This window comes from Osmia lignaria, chromosome 14 (genome assembly GCF_051020975.1).
Source record: "Osmia lignaria lignaria isolate PbOS001 chromosome 14, iyOsmLign1, whole genome shotgun sequence".
Classification (NCBI taxonomy): domain Eukaryota; kingdom Metazoa; phylum Arthropoda; class Insecta; order Hymenoptera; family Megachilidae; genus Osmia; species Osmia lignaria.
Window position 1 is genome coordinate 9,688,473 of NC_135045.1, and position 14,510 is coordinate 9,702,982.

The 14,510-nt window shown below is 41.6% G+C and overlaps 1 protein-coding gene across 1 annotated transcript; it reads left to right on the forward strand.

The window, feature by feature from the left end:
* The first annotated feature begins 1,085 nt into the window (after nucleotides 1–1,085).
* Nucleotides 1,086–13,637, forward strand: LOC117605590 (uncharacterized). Its single transcript, XM_034327106.2, has 3 exons — nucleotides 1,086–1,233; nucleotides 9,877–10,019; nucleotides 10,150–13,637. The coding sequence occupies exons 1-3, from the start codon at nucleotides 1,231–1,233 to the stop codon at nucleotides 13,139–13,141; spliced, it is 3,138 nt and encodes a 1,045-aa protein (XP_034182997.2). The 5' UTR covers nucleotides 1,086–1,230; the 3' UTR covers nucleotides 13,142–13,637.
* Nucleotides 13,638–14,510: the final 873 nt, after the last annotated feature.

Genomic DNA, 14,510 nt, shown 5'->3' on the forward strand with positions numbered 1-14,510 from the left:
ACGTTAGCGATACCTTGCATAATGAAGAATACTTTCTGATTAATTTTTTTGATTATATTACATCTAAAATTTTGTGAAAAAATATTCTTTCCCTAAATTCCGAAAATTTTGAATGACTTCCTGAGTCATAGACTTCCTGAACTTTAAATAACTGCCATCAATGTACTCTAAACATTCATTATCCATAGAATTCCTCCATTTTTCTCACGATACATCACTCATCACAGTGTAAAGCATTTTGCAACCTCGTTAAAAGTTTTCACCTTCGCCACCAAGCTAATACTACAGTTATTTATGGTCATTTCAACTTCGCCACGAATTAGCCTGTTGCAAGAAAGGGATGAAGCTAGGCACAGGTCATCTCATCAATTTATGACCGAGTAATTACGTCGCCTCCCTTCGTGTAATAGCAAAACATTTCATCCTATTCGTGTACAACTTAATTATGCCCAATTATCTACATCATCAACTAAATGAGAAACAGCAATATATAATTGGGTGGGAAACGACTTTGAGGAAAATGAAGGAGACACGAGAGTGGGAGCTATGCCTCTTCGTTATCCAATGATGATTTAATTACGATGTGTAATGCAGCATCTAAGTGGTGGTTTAATGCGATTATGGAATATTACGTGTATACTTTCTACTTCCATTAAACGAGGTTTTCCGGCACTTTTAAGAGATTTTTATGAGAATCCCAAAAATCAAACGAAGTTAAATTGCTATTATTCTGAATTTTAAATGCAGCGAAAGGGTTAAGGACGACAGTGTCCCAAGCTGTCACTTAAAACGTCCGCAGGTGTCTTCGAACGCGAAGTTGGACCTTTTCAAACCTCCTACATCGTCTCGTCCTTCTCGCGAGCCGTCCACTCTCACTTTCTCCTTCTCTGTCTCTTTTTCTCTCCTTTCCTCCCTCTGTTATTTCATTTCCCCTTGTTGCTCCCCCCCGTTCTTATCTCTCTCACTTTTTCCTCGTCTGGTCTCGAAGAGTTACAGCATCCTCTCGTGGACGTCGGTTCGCAATAATCGTATGGACCGAACGTTGCTTTTGCCCCCACCATAGAATCGGGTGAATCCTATAAATGCTCTCCACCTTCCTCGAGACGAAGAAGTCACCTCTCCCGGGACACCAAGCACCCGCGAGACATGCGTTCGTCTTGAGTGTGTCCTGTTACGCACGGTGACCAGTTTTCGGATCGAAAACCGGGAAACTAGATCGCGATACGAAAGATGGTAAGTAAAGTGCGACCGAAGGATCAAGTGTGACACCACGTGTGAACGGAGATACGGATACAGGGGGTTGGGGGGAGGGGTTGATTGGGGGTGAATCAACGACGAGCGACGTAACGAGGGTACCGTGAAGACGGTAGATTTTTATAAAATAGTGTTGATCGTTCAGTTTGATCCCGGAATATAATTCTATGTAGGAGGATCTGTGGTGAAAGTGATTTCTTATCTTCTGGAGGATTGTTGGTGCGAATCTCGGGATTCAAAGGGTGTTCTCGACGATACAGCTTCAATATTCCTTGTGATTCTACGATCAAGATTACTTCGTGACCATTTTTTCCTCCAAATTTTTAGCAGATCGTATGTACTCTTCGTATTGACGAGTTATCGTAGAAAGTTTGTCAAACGAGGAGGTTTCTCTTCGACCATAGTAGTTCTTAGAAGCTGAAGAACATGATATCGATCTTCTTCGTGTATTATATTGATTTAGAATTTTTGTAGATGATTAGTGTGGAAAATGGAAATAGAATTAGGAGTACTTTAAAGATACGTGTGATTTTTGAGTTCCTGTGCCGCGGTTACGTTTGTCCCTGCAGAAGAACGTTTCCTCCGAGCTCGACGCTTGGTATTTACACGTACGAGCGTCTCTACAGTCTCGCAGAAATTAATAGCGAGATGCAAGCGTCAGCCAGCTGTTAGCGCGCGAAATATCAAAGGTTATCATTGTTCCTTAACCTGAAATCCGCCTTTCTGGAGCCTCCGTTTTCTGACCTTTGCTTTCCACCGTCCGATAACGTCACTTAGAGAGAAAAATGACCCTTTGAAAGAAGCGGGTTACGAATTGCGAGGGAAAATTCAATCGTAGGTAAAGAAGGTTCGAAGCGAAGTTCTCGAAATAGACGTGTTGTAATCACAGTACATTCTACTATAAAAGCATCGGTAAATTCTCCTGGAGAAAATGATTGCACTATAGCTGTTTGAATTTTGATAAATATTTTTGTAGATAAAAATGCGAAGTTTGCAAATTTAGCCCTAAATAATTTATCCATTAAATTTCGAAAATTTCTTTATCTCTCTGACGTGTTTATGAAAGTATTTGTATTTATAGCTTGTCAGAAATTTTAGCTGAGGCCGTCATAAAAATTTCTCCAAATAGCCAAAGGGTTAATATAGTCACGCGTTCATACATCAGAAGTTCTAAGCAGAAACACATAATTTGAGGTAGAAAAATATTATCAAACAAGTGTACGAAGCTTTCATTCGTTCGATGAATTTCATCCCTCAGGATACGATTACTGAAATTGATTTCGATGGTAATCTCTTGTTCATCGAGTGTTTGGTGAAAAGTACCTTCACGATCACGTAACATAGAAATTTTCGTCGGTGAAAGGTCAATCTGTCGTAATTGTTTCGTAAAAATCAGCAGCCATCGAAATATTCGATTCGTGCATCATTAGAAACCTCTCAACAAGCCGATGATGTAATGCCTCTTCTTCATCCTCCACACGAGACAAGACGAGTTAAGAATTTTTACGCACGAGCTCGTACGTGCGAAACAAAAGGGAAGCACTAATTATTCATATTTGTTGATAATTAACGAAAAATGATACCGGTCGCAAGTTTACTTTCCTTTTGCTTGCACGTGCGTACAAGCTTCTCACGATTAAAGTGACGCAATTCGATGTTACTACACTGTGGGAACTCAAGATCGCTGTTGTGATACTTAATAGAAAAAAAAAGAAAGAAGAACAAAGATGTAGCACAGTTTTCCGATTTCATTGCTGTTGCACTTGTCTGATTCTCATAGACTTGTACAATTGCTCAACAATTTTGCATTCCATTCGAAATGTTAGACATCATATTTTCTTCGGAATTGATAAAAAAATATGATTGCAACAGAAGCAAAATCGAACCCTTCGAGACTTCGTCATGATCCGATGGATATTAATTAATTATCCCTGGGAATGACTAATTGAACCGATCAATTGAAATTCGTTCACTTAATGAAACACTGATTACTACCTGTACCATCTCTTTCTCTCGATGGTGTCAAGATGCAACTCGAGAGAATGTTGATCGATTCAATCGGGGTGAAAGATTACACACGCCTGTTCTTCGATTATATAATCACGAGTTTCCCAATTAAGACTACTTGTTAAAAGAAACCTCTGCTGCAACTGATCTTTTATCTTGAATTATGAATATTAAAAATATTTGAAATATGTTGAAACTAAAGAGTAATATTAACATTTGTTAGCTGGTATCAAGTACAGAATTCTATCAATATAGGAAAACAGATATAATATTATAAGTGTTGTCAGTCCTATCAAATGGTCATCAAGGTAATTAAAAAGAAATTCTCATTAGCGCGTTACAATCAGAAAGCAACAGTCGACAATAAAAGAACACATCTCTGTATAGAGAATCATGTCGAAAATGAAAAGACATGATCTTGCGAAAACTCGTTTAGAAAGTGGGCTGCAACATTACAATAAGCACAAAATTAATTGTACCTTCTCAGTGTAATCACCGCGGAAACGTTAATGGGCCAATAAAATAGGAAAATGCATGGCGAATCGGAATGCAGTTTTAAACTCACACGTCTCTTCGCAAATTCCTGTTAACATTCTCTTTCGACCGCGACTTTTACGGTTCATCCGTTCTTTCGAAAGAATTGTAGTCAAATCAGCGAAACGTGTTCAACAATCATGAATTTTACTATCACTTATCCAACTGATCCTTCTAAGATCTTTGCGCCATTATATGGAAGTAAAAACGATCTTGACGTCCGGCAGGGTAAACGTTACGAAATTCGTGTCTCACTTGAATCGTTTCGTCAATACTTCTTGTCGATCCTTGAACGATGAAATGATGAATTTAACCCCGCGAGTTGGATCGACTGGTAGTGTCAGAAAATGATGATTTAGAAAGCCGAGTGATTCTCTTTTATCTTTAGCCGTCGATTTTCCTCCTATTTTTATCGCCGGACCATCACGATCGCGTTTACAAAACGATTTATCGCCGACTAATCTGTCGAAGCTGACATTTATAAGCGATGACGAACAATGTTCGGCTACAAGCAACCGAGTGATCTTTCATAGGATTGACATTTTCTCTTGGAGGAACACACTGATTTTAATACACAGCTGATTTTTTTTTACTATTTCTTCTTCTAACCGCTTCTAATTCTCGTACCGTAATTACTGGATCGTTCGTTTTTGATCTGCATGTTAATTGTTTCGATTTCTTCTTCTCGACAATAAACATCGGAACGTTTTGCAACAGCCAGGTTTGTTAGTAATCTCAGGACGAGTACTTTTCTTCATTGTCTCGAATCGTTTCTTTCTCAACCTCGTTTCAAGCAACAAGAAGAATAATAACCCCAATCTAGTTTTCTTCTGCTATTCAAGTCACTTTTCTACAATCAGCATCGATTGTCCAATCATGTCGTAATTATCTTGCAATCCGGGAAAAAATTGCTCCTCTTTTTATTCAGAGCAAAATTCAATTTTACAAATCAAAAATCGTAGAAATATTGTACAAATCGAATAGTGAGTATGTCAGAATAATATTCGCCAATGTTGGAAGGAGAGAAAACGCGAGACGAAGGTCAATGATAGTTCATCATCGATGGGGCAATTGACATCGACAGCAAACAACTTTCAACTTCTTCTAGTGTTGTTGTTCTGGCTACTGTCCTTTTCTATCGTTTTATACCCGATGGTGTTTCTATGAGGTTTAGTGGCTTCGCGCACACAACCTGTATTACCTCTAATGCTGTAATACAGCCTTGATCAGAAGGATGCGTGTACGATGTTTGAATTCCGTACGTTCTTTCCTTCCAGCATCATCCAAGAGATTTCAATTAGACTCCTCGATGGTGGGTATCAATATTCTTAATTTTTATATTTTGTCTTGGAAGAAATTTATTACACTCAGGAAGCAATTTTGCGTTTTCCAAAAAAAAGTTAAAAGCAATACTAACGATGATTCAACAGTTATTAATACTTGATATATCGATAGCGATTTTGAAACAGCTTCGAACTTTAATTGCAAGGATCATCGAACACCTGTCTCACTCGACACTTATTATATCGCTAAAAAGTAACATTAATACGAAGCAAGTAATCTCAGATTATATCTTTGGAGAATCATCGCGTAATCAAATGTGGTATGACAGCTCGAAGATTTTGCAACACGAGCGCGAAACATGCAACAAAAGTATAAATCAGAATAACATCTCTTCTTGCACGTTTTATTATATCTGATTCAATGTATTCATTGCAATTAATTTATATTTAGCGAAGGTATCACATTTTAAGCAATTAACTTTTTCGTCGGTAATAAATTTCTTTATTCGAGTACCCAGAAGCTTTTACGTAACGAGTACCAATAATTTCGTGTCGATGACACAGCAATGGATTTAACTCTGCAAAGGATCGTCAAGGATCCTTTTCGATTAATTGAACACAAGATCGTTACGGCATTTCGATTGCGAAAGGATTGACCGTGGTTGGGTAAAATTGGTCAATAAATTTCAAGGGGATCCGTGCCCTTTAGTACGGATATGAAAGATACACGTCGGTTCCTTTTCTTCTCTCACTTGGCATCCCGACAACTTTTTTTCCTTATCGCTTCCAGACATCCCGGTCCAAGTTTTAACACAGTGTTACGTAATAGTTATGATATTCCTTCTTGCAACATTCAACCTTTCCCGAAAAAGGATCCACGACGAGCCCGCCTTACTAATTCGTAACCACCGGGATGAGACTCTTATTACGTCATAGAATTTTAATTAGAATAATGATTTCGAGAGTGGACCGTCGTTGATGTATAGCCGTCGAATACGTAACTCGATGATTTCGTCGAAGGAAATGAGGCTAGCATACGATCAATAGATTCACACTAGTATTTATGTAAATGAGTGTTCCTTCTGTGTTCTTCGGATGATACCTCGAACGAATATATTATTCTATCTAAGGACAGAGAACGTTTCATGTTCACTGCTCAAAGGAGAGAAACGAAGTAATCATCTCGTAGACTGCCTGTCCATGGAAATATTTAATGGGTTTCGAAATGAACAGAGGCACTTTGATATTTCAAACGAGATTCTGCGAAGATTTTTATCGAATTCTAAAAAGATAAGCATCTTGATGTTTTCCTAATATTCAGAATTCGGGACGTCATTCTAGGGTGAACTTTACATCGGTGAATACGTTAACGAAATGCGAAGATATTTCATAGTTTATGCAAATATTGCATTTTCACTCATTTCCTTTGGTCTACAGCACCTGTCGCGGAATGCTATTTGCATCCTCTTAAACATTGCCGCGGCACAAAGCAAAGGTTCAACAATTTTTGCTTCGTCCCGATAGAACAGAATCGATCATTGTTATGGTAATTAGTAAAGAGTCTTATTGTCGTCGAATGACAATGCTTCTCTTTTTTCGCTGCATTCCACCTCGGTTTCGAGATGGTTACGCGTTGTTACGTGGGTGAAGAGCACGAGATAATCGTTCTCCACGTTCACAACGTGGAAACTTTCTCCGGCAAGGTGCTTCTTTTCCCGCATCGCGATGTGTGACGGCAGCCTGTTTAATTCATCGACACGAACAACGAGAAATTCACATTGGTGCCTTCTAAAGACACGAGATAAACGGTCACGCGTTGATTCTATTTCATTTTCATTGAATTTCGCGGAAGTAAAACATCGCGATTGAAACAGATACTGAATAACACGAGACTGTTCCTGTAATTTGTTCCGTATTGAAAGTTTCTTTATTAACCGTTATATTTTTTTCTAAGGGATTATTTATTAAAATTCAAGAAGTATATTTTAACTTTAAAAGATTCCATGATCTTGCAAATTAAAAGTCCTGTTAACCCACTTGATCGTAAATCAAAGCCGTCATAGTAAGCTGTAATTTTCTGCTTTAATAATGCAAGTGACTCTAATACTCCTCATTCTTCTATTTGTCATACACGACATTCAATTAACATTCATTGGCACCGTGTAATCGCTCGACAACAGAAAGTTGTATAGAAATGTAAATAACGTGACCCAACTATGATGTTCAGTAGCAAAGAATTGCATATAACTTTTGCATATCTGACTTTCTTTTTTAAGAATCTTAAGTATTCTTAAATTTTTAGTACCCTTTTTCCATATATAATTCTTTTGGTCAATGGTGACCCCACGGCAGTTCAACTGTTAATTACAAAGTAATATTACAAACAAAATCTTGTATGAAACCATGTGTCGAATTCCCTAGATGATAATCGCGGCTTAATTAAAATTAATTTGTATTCTCGCGTTCCACTTGCAAACATATCTTTCTCAGACGGGTGAAAATGATTTTCCTTTTGCCAGTAGCGTAGTTTTCGTTTTTCAACACTCGAGTTGCGACAAACCTTCGTGTACTCGGCTACCTCGGCGTCTCTTTCTTCGTTTAATAAGCACGCACATTAGTGGCATCACGAGGCGGGATAATTAGAAAGCCGAAGACGTTACTCGCACTTTATTAGTACCAAACATGCAACTGCGTCTCACCATTATGCAAGACATTATTTTTGCACCTGTCACTACTGACCTAACCGACCGACCGTTAAAACAGGCCTGTCAAAGCGATTAGAACTGATCCGAAAATAAATCAACCATCGGTAATTACGGCGAATGGAAATTTCATTACATATAAAGTGCTATAAAGTGCTATTATTATAGTTATGGATATTTCCAAGATGGTAATAATAAAAAATGGACTGTGATTTTTTCAAATATAATCAAAGTATGAAAATTTGTTTCTTGCTACCAAGATTAGATTGAATGGGTTAATTAAAAAAATTTCGATCGGTCATCTTAGAAAAAAATTTATACCTCGTCATTTTCTTTTTTCGATAGTCAGCCACAGTTTCATCGCCTGTTCTCCTATTGCGACACAATTTTGCACCTCGGGCCTCGCGAATTGCTGACCCATTGAAAATTCTCATTACACGGTTTGCAACTTTCTCTAGGTGTAAATAAAGCGTCGATGAGCCTGCTAAGATATACATAATTGTTTGCACTATTCGCACGAATCCTTGGTAAAACTTTGTTCTATAAATCTCGAGATTTCTTCTTAAGTGTAATTACTTATTCGCGATGACGGAGTAATTGCTTAAGGCGCGTAACGTTAACGAGAATTTTCAGCTGAATAATAAGTATGATTTCATCAATTCAATTATGACTGCAACACTTAGCTTTCGGAATCTATTATCGGTACATTAGAGCGTGAAAAGATTAATGAGATCATTAGGAGATTAGAACATCGATACTGATACCATTCGTGAGATCATCCATTGTATTTCTTCGCTGGAACTGTCTGTCACGGGTGACATGGTAACCTTATGGTAGCGCCGATAGAACCAGTCTCAACTAAACGCTTCCTATCTATTGTCCTCTTCTTCAACGTGCTTTCTTCAATCACGGATACCTGAAAAAAAAACACATTGTTTTGTCAGTTAAATCACGAAGAGTAATTCTGTTCAGATAGATGGCTTTCGTTTTAAAAGTATGTATAAAAGGGTCTGGTTAAAACGATTTAGTGAATGATAGATAATTCATGTAGCTAATCTAAAAGGTTTTTGGAATTCTTCTTGAAGAGAAGGATTTATTAGTGTATGGTGTTTGAAGGTTCTAACGAAAGCGTGAGATCTCGAAATTTCTCAAGAAACTGTAACCTTGTGATCTGTATCGCGTGTTCCACGGACCCAAGCATCGTGACACCGCCTATATACATCAGTAGCCTTTCACATACTGGCGAAAGACACTGGAGGAGAATAACTTCTCTCCCCCGTAGCCGTACGATCCTCCTATATAAATTATACACCTAAAGGTCACTGGACGTTTCTTCGGGCCAGAACCATCATTCGTGGCGCGTTCACGATGTCGCAAACGGATAAGACGGTTTTCATTTTCTGGACAACGAGGCTTCCCCTTCAGCTTCGCTGATTTATGAAGCTCGTCCCGCCTGCGAAAGATAATTGCGCTCGATCGGTGGATTATTACGCTCCGTTTAGTACCGAGTGTCGAGAGGAACGTTGTTCGCTTAATAGAGAAATAGCTGCAACACGCAGCTTGTTTAGATAAACGCCATTCGATAATGTAAAATCTTCTGCTTCAGTGGGAACCTTCCGCGAGTAGGATGTTGATTTTACTAAATGCGGAGAGTAAATAAAGATGGTTTTATAGGAGGATCGATTGGTAACAGGAAGGAGATAAAAGTTATGAGAAACTATAATTATGGATCAATAATTATGCATTTAGGTAGTTGATATATCAATGAAAGTATAGTGTGTCGTGTTCATAGGAATGAACTTGCACGATTAGTGATTCATCATAGTAGGTGCATCGTGGTCGAGACAAGTTATGTAAGGTGTTGCCAGGAGAAGCGTGAGATAATCCCACGAAGGCGATCTTCAATTTATTGTAATCGATTATTCAACGATCCGTGACCTAATATATTTCGAATCAGCCGTACTCAACGAACGAGATCAGTATCTCGGTGTATATGGATAAAATTGACGGATGCGTTTTAATGAGTTCTATCTATAGCACAATGATTTATTTATGGATCAATATACATTAATTAGGGGATATATTTTATTTTCCAGCGAATCTTATGGATTGCCACAATAGTGGCAGTGCTCTCCACATACAATGCGTCAGCATCCAGTGAGAAGAGCAAAAGAGCGATAGAAACAAATGGAGGCTACATCTATGAACCGCCAAATAATATATTCACATTGCCAACGCGGTAAAAATTAATTAAATATGAAATTATAAGAATAATTCCTGTTTGTACACAATATTACTCATTGTTTGAAACGATTAGCAATAATAGTCTCCTAATATTGATATTCCTTAATAAAAATGGTATTTGTTAGAACACCGCCAAGGCCAACACAACCACCAGTTACTTCACGACCAGTAACTCCAGGATATCCATCACATGATAACCAATATACATTGCCAACTCAACGGCCAACATATACACCACCCAGAACAGAGGGTCCTGGAACAAGGCCTACGGGTTATACTTATCCAATACCACCACAGCCAACTAGGCCGCCGGGGCCTCCACCACGACCTAACACACCACCACCATATAGACCCCCGTCTCCACCTCAACCAACATCACCACCGTACAGACCATCGACTGGTTATGATTATCCTGCACCAGTGCAACCTCCAACATTAGCGCCCTATAGGCCACCGCCGTCGCCACCACGGCCTCCTTCACCCCCTCAACCACCAGCGCCACCAGCACCGTCCCCGACTCATCCACCACAAACCCCCAGACCTCCTTCTCCCCCAACATATAGACCTCCTGCTCCCCCAACATATGGACCTCCTTCTCCCCCAACATATGGACCTCCTTCTCCGCCAACATATAGACCTCCTGCTCCTCCAACATATGGACCTCCTTCTCCCCCAACATATGGACCTCCTTCTCCGCCCACATATAGACCTCCTGCTCCCCCAACATATGGACCTCCTTCTCCCCCAACATATAGACCTCAACCTCAACCACCACGACCTCCGCAACCAACAGCAGGTTACGATTATCCAGTACCTTCGAAGACGTTCCCACCTAGACCACCACAACCTCCGACTCCACCTCCTTATAGGCCTCCACCTCAACCACAACCACCAAAAACCCCAGCGCCACCGCCACCTTTCCCTACTCAACCACCACAGACACCGCGACCTCCTCAACCTCGACCACCAACCCCACCACCATATCTACCGCCATCTCCACCACAACCTCCAAGACCTCCATCTCCACCACCGTATGTTCCACCTTCACCTCCACATCCACCACAGACACCACGACCACCTCAACCTCGTCCTCCATCTCCGCCACCATACGTACCGCCGTCTCCTCCGCAAACTCCAAGACCTGTACCACCGTATAGGCCTCCTTCTCCACCTCAACCACCACAAACACCACGACCTCCTCAACCTCGTCCTCCATCTCCTCCACCGTACGTACCGCCGTCTCCTCCGCAAACTCCAAGACCTCCATCCCCACCACCTTATGTTCCACCTTCACCCCCACAGCCACCACAAACTCCACGGCCTTATTCACCTCCAAATAGACCACCAACAACGGGATATACTTATCCGGCACCACCGCAGCCAACTAGGCCACCACCACCTCAACCTAGACCTCCTACTCCTCCTCAACCACCACAAACACCACGACCTCCTCAACTTCGTCCTCCATCTCCACCTTCATACCTACCGCCGTCTCCTCCGCAAACTCCAAGACCTCCACCAACGTATGGGCCACCTTCCCCACCTCAACCACCACAAACACCACGACCTCCTCAACCTCGTCCTCCATCTCCGCCACCATACGTACCGCCGTCTCCTTCGCAAACTCCAAGACCTCCACCAACGTATGGGCCACCTTCCCCGCCTCAACCTCCTTACAGACCACCATCTCCTCCACAAACTCCACGACCTCCTTCACCACCGCGACCGCATACCCCGCCAGAGTACCTACCACCTGCTCCTCCTCAATCACCAAGAACACCAGCTCCAAGACCACCGTATGTACCGCCAACTCCTGGACCGCATCAACCTCCAACATTTCCACCGTACGGACCTCCGCAACCACCTCAACCGCCACGACCTCCGCAAACACCCTTCCCTCCCGGTCCTCCTACTAGACCACCTTACGTACAACCCCCACAACCACCGCAAACCCCAAGGCCTCCATCGCCACCGCAAACACAGCCACCTTTTGGACCACCAAGTCGACCGTATTTACCACCAACTCCTCCTACGAGACCACCATACGTACCGCCTCCACAGCCACCAAGACCACCGCAAACACCGTTCCCTCCAGGACCTCCTAGTAGACCACCATACGTTCCTCCTCCACAACCGCCGCAACCACCACGTCCTCCTTCTCCACCGCGGCCACCACAAACACCATTACCTCCAGGACCTCCCAGTAGACCACCATATGTACCTCCTCCACAGCCACCTCAGACTCCTCGACCATTCCCACCACAACCACCGAAAACTCCAGCACCTCCTGGACCCCCTAGCCGGCCGTATGTTCCACCGCAACCAACTCCTCCAATTCGGCCTCCGGTGACACCTTCTCCCCCAAGACCACCGACGCAACCTAACACTTATTTACCACCAGATCGTCCAGGACCTACACCGCCACCAAGACCTACCCCAGGTTACCCGACTCCTCCAAGACCTACCCCAGGTTATCCGACCCCTCCACCATTCTCTACTCCAAGACCCACCCCTGGTCATCCTACTCCACCACCCTTCTCAAGTCCAAGACCCACTCCTGGTCACCCTACTCCTCCACCTTTCTCCACTCCAAGGCCTACCCCCGGTTACCCAACTCCTCCACCATTCTCGAGTCCAAGACCTACCCCTGGTCATCCTACACCACCACCATACTCTACGCCAAGACCTACCCCTGGTTACCCTTCACCTCATACTCAACCCAACACGTACCTACCACCAGATAGTTCGAAAGCTACATTTCCCACGCGACCTACCCCTGGATACTCTACATTTCCTTCCCCTAATACCCAAGGGCCTACTGTAACTATTCCCCACGGTTCTACGCAAACCCCTTACCAGCCAACAGGTGGCGTACCTGCTACTCGACCTCCACCCTACCTACCTCCCTCTACTCCTTCTTCGCCACGTACCACGGTAACACCCCCACCACCACCCACCCCAATTTATACCCTTGTACCAACATCGACAATCTACACCCCACCACCAACCGGTAATCCCGCTCCTCCACCTACTTTGCCGCCAACTACCAACAGGCCTACCGGCTACTTCTACCCGGTGCCAGAGAATCCGTTTGAGTTACCGCCTTTCCTTCGATGAAAAGGAGAACAAGCGATCTAGATGAACTGACAGTCGTAAACTACTTCTCTTCTCCTTTCTTTTGTAATTTTTATATGTATAGTATAAGAGCTATTTATGTATTGCTATAATAGATGACGGTTCTGCTAAATCTTTGATAACGAAATTGGCGAAATGTGAAAGATAAAGTAACTGGATTCTTGTCAGCTACTAATATCTTGTGCGTGTAATTGCAACGATGGTAAATATCGTAGTAAATACAAAAGTATGTGTTCAGTGAGTAAAGATTCAATTAGAATCTTTCGACGAACTATTATTCTAAAATTGCCTTCTGATGAATAACTGAAAATTGGCAAACTGCAATGTATTGCATTTGTGGAACCTTTGTTAAGAAATTAGTAATACCGTGTTAAATGCTGTACAGTTTGTTATACAATGAAAAGGAAGCAAACACAGAAATGTAGTAAAATGTAAAAATAATTCTACTTCTTTTGTATATGTATCACACGAATACAATAGAATAAATAAAATTTGTATAAAAAAACACAATGCGTTACTGTATCTTTTCTAAAAGTTACCTATGTAGTATCTACGATCTTTCCTTTTAACACTCAACAAAGAAATCTTCATCAAGTGACCGTGAACGAAAGCGACCACGCAAACACCTGATTTGCCAGAGGGTTTCAAGCGTCACCTTTCCGCCCACGACATCCTCTTCTCTCATGAATATTAACGATTATGAAATACACTTTTGTATAAAATAAGGATCCCGAATAACTCGTTGTTTCTGAACAAATAAAGCACATCACTAATATTTTATATCGTAATCCATTCGAGAATTACAGATGATTAATGTTCCATCAACCCTGACGGTACGACAAATTGTAATTACGGTGATCCTTGTTCCGCGTGAAACAAGACAGGATACAGGAATAATAGTTTATTTATCGAGCCGGATACCGTGTCGTAACGACATTGACATTCCCATCTGATATCGTGCAATAATATTCGACTTGAGTGTTATGGCGTAGTAAGTAGCCCATAACCGGCCTCCTACTACCATAACGAGCCTCCCCCACGTACAAAGAAATTTTCTGCCTTCGTGATAGAATCCGAGCAGTGAAAACTCTGTAGCGAGAAACGAGTTCTCGTTAGTTGCATATAGAACTTCGAAAGAATACTGTCCCACGATCTTGCGACACGCCTCTAAAATAATTGGTTCATTCATCAAAGATCAATCGAAAATCATTGATTAATGATCCGGTTCCTGATCAACCTACTACTGTGACCGCGTGCATCAATCGATTCTATACGAACTGTTGAATACATATTACTGAAAATTTTCACGTGCATGGAAGAAGTTACATCAGCTTGCAAGTATTTATTTCAA